We start from the raw sequence: 6,066 nt of genomic DNA, 5'->3' as shown, positions 1-6,066 counted from the left end.
CCAACAAGTATTATTTTGTGACATTTATACATCCTCTACATTAAATGATAGTTTGTTTAGTTTCTTACAGAAGGATTTAGAGCTTTACTCCTGAGTTTAGTGTACTGCATTGCTTATTTTGTAAATACCTTTTAGTGATGCAAGTTCTTAACATTTAAAGGAGCTACACTTTTATAAATGAGCCATTCTCCATCAGAGAAAAGCTATTTGTAAAGTTGTGTTAAATTTCCGTCCATTTGTGAATATCAAGTAATTATCCTGCAGGACTGACTGTTGTTTCTAGTGATGGTTCGATAAGCTTTTTATTTTCCCAACAATTTATTCCATCATTCTACATGAAACATGAATAATAATTTGACTTTCAAAAATACTGTTTACAATAATAATAAAGAAAGACCTTTAACGTCTCTTTCAAATTACCAGAATTAAATGTGACTGGATGTACCCCCTTTTACTTCGTCTGTCTTCCTAAATAGCACGCTGCAACACTGATGCAGCTTAGATCATCATGGAAACGAAACGTGAAGACACTTTAAGTAGCCTGCTAAAAAGCTAATTATACAGTCTGCATGAATGGGGGCATTAGCAGCAAAAACTTCAACGCCAACAGATGACCTCATTTTAGAGAAATATGTTTAGTTTAAAGTCGGCAACCGTCGCTGGAGCATTGTTCAATGAACTGCAGTGCCTATTTTGTTGTATCACAGCTTCGCTGGGAAGTTTTTTTTTCCATTCTGCTGTGCAAGGCTGCTGATAAACCGGACATGTTCCTCTTGCTCAGAGACGATTAGCTCAGGCTCCTGTGGGAGAGGAACCAGAGCCTCCCCGACCTCTGGAACACACTTCAGATAAATAAGAGTGGGCCGAGGAAAAGCATGGCTTGTTAAGAGGATTAGGCTACATGTGGAATACAGATTGTCCCTTAATAAAATTCAGTGTATTGAATTTTTTCTTTTTGCATGCATCATCAAAATATGTATATCTTCTTAAAAACAAAGAGGAAAAAAGTAACCATTTCCAGAAACAGATCAGAGAAATAAATTATAATGTTATATAAATATAACATACATAAATAGGAGAACAAACTTGAGGATTAAATAGGTGGATACCACCATCTAGTGTACGATGGTTAAACTACCATCTCATTAAAAAACATTTTGTTTCCGAGGCAGATGATTTATCAGAAATGTTTTATTTATTGTCAGCGTATTCAATCAGAAATGATCTATTAATACATGCACATATGACATGATGATTTCATTCAGACACTCTGCCACGCATGATAATTAGAAACAAGTCACACAAGACAATGAAGGCAACGAAAAGGGACGCTGCAAAAAAAAAAAGATTCACATTATCTTCACAGGAAGGATGTAAAATGTGAAACATCACTGGTTAAAAAAAAAATCAAAATGAAAAATATTCAACCCTTACTCAGTCAAAACAAAGCGTTGGTTAGCGGAAGGGCTCAGAAAATAAAGGTTTACACCTGCAAAGATGAAAGGAATGTTTCTTTGATGATTGAGTTTCTTTGGTGACATTAAAAGAGATGAAAGGCACACAGTGATCTCATAAATAAAGCAGCAAAAACCAACTGTTACAACATCCTGACTATAGGATAACATAAAGTTAACTTTAGTAATCCTTCAAAAAAGCATTTTTAACTTTTTCGTCCAATTTAGGGAATGGGCATATCCATAACACCAATTATACATAAAATATATTAAGCAAGGTTTAATCAGAGTAATAAATAGAACAAAAAAAGATGCAAAACATTCCTTTGTAATAACCTTTAAAAACTGGACTCGAGTTACGCCCTGAAGGAGTCGTGGGTCGCTCCTGATCCTCAAGCCCAGCTTCATCCTCAGACATCAAACTGTGTAGTCCAGCTCTGCGTTTAGGTTTGAGTACATCTCGTAGATGGCATCTACGGTGGGCGTGTAATTTACCAGGAAGAGACGGACGTTTGCCAGACAGTCCTCGTCTTTAACTTCTTGTCCCTTTGACAGGGCCTTGAGGAAGTTTGATCTGTAGGGAGCTGCAAATAGTGCTGCCTGAAGGACACACACAGAGAAACCGAGAGGAAAAGTGAAACCACTAGTTAGTGTAATGCTGTGTCAACTCAAAAGTCACATGATAGTCTGCATAATATCGCAAGGAAACAAAAAGAGAAAAGAATTTTTCTAACCTAACGCAACTTCACAGTATAAAATTAAATAATAAAAGAGTCCTTTGCACACAACATGTCCAGTTTTCAGCTTTCTCTGCAGCTTGGAATCTCAAAAATGTTATCTTTTTGTGATGGGCGAATGATTCATACAAAGCACCTGCAGGTTGCGGCAACAGCAACAGCTTTTGGTGTGGAAGCTACTGCTGAGGTAAGAAGAAGTTAAATGCTTTTTTAGCATTAGTTGGAGCTTAAAATGAAATCAGACAAAACAGATGTGTACACAAACAAAAGGTAGAATGTCGAGACATTCCTGCGGTTCAGTCAGGCTGCCTGAGAGCGAGAAAGAGTGAGACTTTCAGCAGATACTAGAAAGGCTAAACGGAGTGCAGGAAAGGTTTTGTCCTTTTGGTCCTCCAATATGGAGATGAAATGTCGGCAGTCATTTGGAAACCTCAGCGTTTGGGAAAACATCCAATTTCTCTTTGGAATACACACACACGCACGCGCACACACACACACACATACACACACACAGCTGTTTCAGGGATGGCAAAACCAAAGCTTTCTGAACCACTGAATCAGTGAGAGACAATTGTGTTGAAATGTTTTAGGTAAACATGACGCCAACTCGTGGTCAAACTTCAGTATTGTACCTGGGCGGAATAGTTAAACTCCCACAGGGTTTAGATTGTACCCTGTTTCTAAGCACTGCTGGCTAAACAACCCCACTCTGAGTTCATACATGGTCCGACACTTTGCCAATATGTATGTGATTGAATGAAGCTTCTTTTGGGGAGCCAATCTGATTTTTAATTCTTTTTTTTTTTTTAAATCAAGTGAAACAATGTTTCGAATCACCTTGTCGTTATCATCGCACCTCTAGAGACTAAGTTGAGTCATCTGTTTGGAGAATTGCATCACCAATCGAAGCTGCTGAAGACCGTCCACAAGAACCACTACTCTGTTACACACATGGTGTGTCATTACCTCTGTTCTGTCCTCAATATTTAATGACCGCTCGCTCACACCAAAAGGTGTAGAAAAATGTTTTTGCTTGTCCAGGTCTCATTGAGGTGACCTATGAAATATTGTTGCTTTGCTCTTTTGAACGATATGACAGAAGAAAAGCCTTTACTAAACATAAAGAAACCAGCATTTTATCCTAATTATCAAAATAACTAGGATTTGATGAACATTTAGATTAAAACCAACCAGGGTGATATTCTGGATGCAGGAGATTATTGTGCAAGAGTAACATAATACCAACAAAACATTTCAGTTTTCAAATGAGACATTTCTTCCACGTTGACCCTCTACTTACGCTAAAAATCTTTTGAACAATCCAGCCGTGGTATTTCTTCAGAGCGTGCTCATAGGCTTTGGTGATATTGACCTGAATGAGGTTAGGGTTGTTCTCGTCTCTGTCTCCATCTGCCAAACTCTGCAACAAAACCTGTATGAAACGGAGACCCCTGCAGGAGGGAGCAGAAAGCACACCCATCTATTGCTGCATGATCTATGGGAGCTGAAAGTATAATGTATCCATGTCTCTTTAGTCATGTTATAGCCATAAATGTCAGTGTGTTATATTAAATCAACACTAAGTTGTGCTCAAGTGTTATAAATGTTTAATTTGTTTTACAAACAAAAATCTGAAAAGTGTGACCTGCATTTATCTTCATCGCCTCTGAGTCAGCCCTTACTGCCACTTAGGATCGGTGTTCTGCTGCATGGTGAACTTTTACCTTTTACCCAAGTCTGAAGATTTTTGCAGCCTCTAGCCATTTTTCATTCGACTTTTACTTTATTCGACTTCACTACATGTTTCTGTCATCTTAGTGAATTCCTTTACGCTCGTTTGAGGATCACCCAGGAACAACTGACAACAGGTCGCGCTGAGGAAATTACTCTGAGTTTGTTATGCAGCCAAAGTAAATTTGTACTAGTAAAGTAACCAACAAAGGGGGTCTCACACACAGCCAAGAATCTTTCCTCATCTGTTGTTAATTTACCAGCTACATTCATTATTGAAGGCAATACATTTATCTTTGGATCCAAAAAAAATCTTAATTTCAATCTCATAGTTGAAGTAAACATCCCACTCTTTAGGCAATGCATCTGAGCATCTGAGTGGCCAGGCAGATGCAACAATTGGAAATTATGTGCAAACATAATTTCCAACCCACCTAGCACCCTGATCCTTTAACTGGGTGACACATTCTGCGCACTCTTTTCCTGCTAAAGTAAAGCATCCCCACAACATGACACATCTTGATAACTTTTTATGGCAGGCATGGTACCTTCATGCTTATCTGCAGAATTAGTTTTATGATACATGTACTCTTTCACATGCAGGTGCAAAAGTTCAGATTCTGACCAGAAATAACATTGTATTAAATCTGCTTTATTGTATTAAATCTGCTTTATTGTATTAAATCTGGAGAAAAGTACAAATTGAACTTCTTACGGCTTTTGCCGGATTTGTAGAGTGGACGACTAATAGCTTTCCCAGTAAAACAGCAATTTGTTTCACAGTATTTTACTGTGGAGTGTCTGATTGAAGGGCCTTGTATACAAAGGTCTGCCTGCCACACTTTTGAGATTTTTCTAAGGAAAAACCGTTCCTATGAAATCCAAATAAAGTCCATCAAAGTTAGGAAAATTTCAAGGGGAATAAAAACTTTTACTTCATGGCAGAAGAGAAAGTAGCTCACCTCTTGAGCCACATCAAAGCCAACGTCGCTCCCACTTTAGGCCATTGTCCTTTGTGGGTTTCTCTCTCTGCTTCCACAATGTCCTGCAAGGTGACGTACTTTGCAGGATCCTGATCATAAACTGCTCTAATTTTCTAAGGAGAAGAGAAAAGCACATTTGGTTCAAGGTTTGCATAAAAGGAAGTGCTCCATTAAGCCCCATCTGGCGATTTAAATGTATAGCAGTATTATGAAAATACATAGAAGAGCTGAGAGTGTGCCTGGATCTCACCGTTATATTCCCATTAATGTCAGATTTGATGACTGAAAACACTTTTGATCCCAAGCAGTCTGCAAGAGAAACGGACATTTGAGAGCGCAGCAATGAAATATGAATGACTTCACGGCGCATGTGCCCAGCTGAGAGGGCAGAGTGAACGCGAACGGGAGCTCAGGGAGAGGTGGAGAAAAAAAAAGAAAAAACAAACTGAATGGATAGTTTCAGTAAAGTCACAATGGGGTCAATGTTCGCTCTGTTCAGCGTCTAAACAGTTTCTCTTTATATAAACCCACCGTTACAGATCTAACTTCCTCCCCATGACATTACTGCCGTTTCTGTTGCGTAAAATCGAAATATCTCCTCGTAAAAAGCGATCGCACCGAGATAAAAGTCAAATGTTAAGTAATTGAAATAACCTATCGGAAACTGATCAGGCCGGCGTTCGAATAAAAGTCACCTGCTGAGTTCTTTTAGTTGATCAGGTGGGACTTTACTCACCGAAAAACGGAGGCAGGGTCGACACATTGTCCAAGAACGTCTTAGTGTCAACAGACTTGTCTGCAGGAAGTTCTGCAAATTGATTGTCCAATAAAAGAGACATCGTGCCGTGTTGTGACAGCGGCGACAGAGCAACCACAACTCTCTTCTGAGAGAAAAAAAAAAAAAAAATCCCCGAGAGCGGAAAAACCCGGAACTGTATTCTTGTCTGATGGGTGTGGAAGAGCGTCCAGCCCACATCATCGCCGCCGCTTTTCTTCTTCTCCAACAGGTGGCAAATAACGCAGGGGAGCGAGAAAAACGCGACACACGCAAAAAATAAAGACAACGAGCAAGTTGAGGTTAGTTATAGTTTATTATACGCAAGACGGAGTTTTCAACAATGGAGGCAGGAGGAGGCTCAAACTTACAGCGAATTAAATACC

General features: G+C 39.1%; 1 protein-coding gene across 1 annotated transcript; it reads right to left on the bottom strand.

The window, feature by feature from the left end:
- Nucleotides 1-1,173: 1,173 nt before the first annotated feature.
- Nucleotides 1,174-5,857, bottom strand: LOC106949380 (glycolipid transfer protein-like). Its single transcript, XM_015035579.1, has 5 exons — nt 5,642-5,857; nt 5,156-5,214; nt 4,885-5,018; nt 3,492-3,642; nt 1,174-2,054 (listed from the first exon to the last, which is right to left on the bottom strand). The coding sequence occupies exons 1-5, from the start codon at nt 5,742-5,744 to the stop codon at nt 1,872-1,874; spliced, it is 630 nt and encodes a 209-aa protein (XP_014891065.1). The 5' UTR covers nt 5,745-5,857; the 3' UTR covers nt 1,174-1,871.
- Nucleotides 5,858-6,066: the final 209 nt, after the last annotated feature.

The sequence above is a fragment of the Poecilia latipinna genome, unplaced genomic scaffold (genome assembly GCF_001443285.1).
Source record: "Poecilia latipinna isolate Pla-1442-1.1 unplaced genomic scaffold, P_latipinna-1.0 Scaffold339, whole genome shotgun sequence".
In the NCBI taxonomy this organism is placed as follows: domain Eukaryota; kingdom Metazoa; phylum Chordata; class Actinopteri; order Cyprinodontiformes; family Poeciliidae; genus Poecilia; species Poecilia latipinna.
The sequence above is the reverse complement of the archived record's forward strand: the minus strand, read 5'-3'. Positions and strand labels throughout refer to the sequence as shown.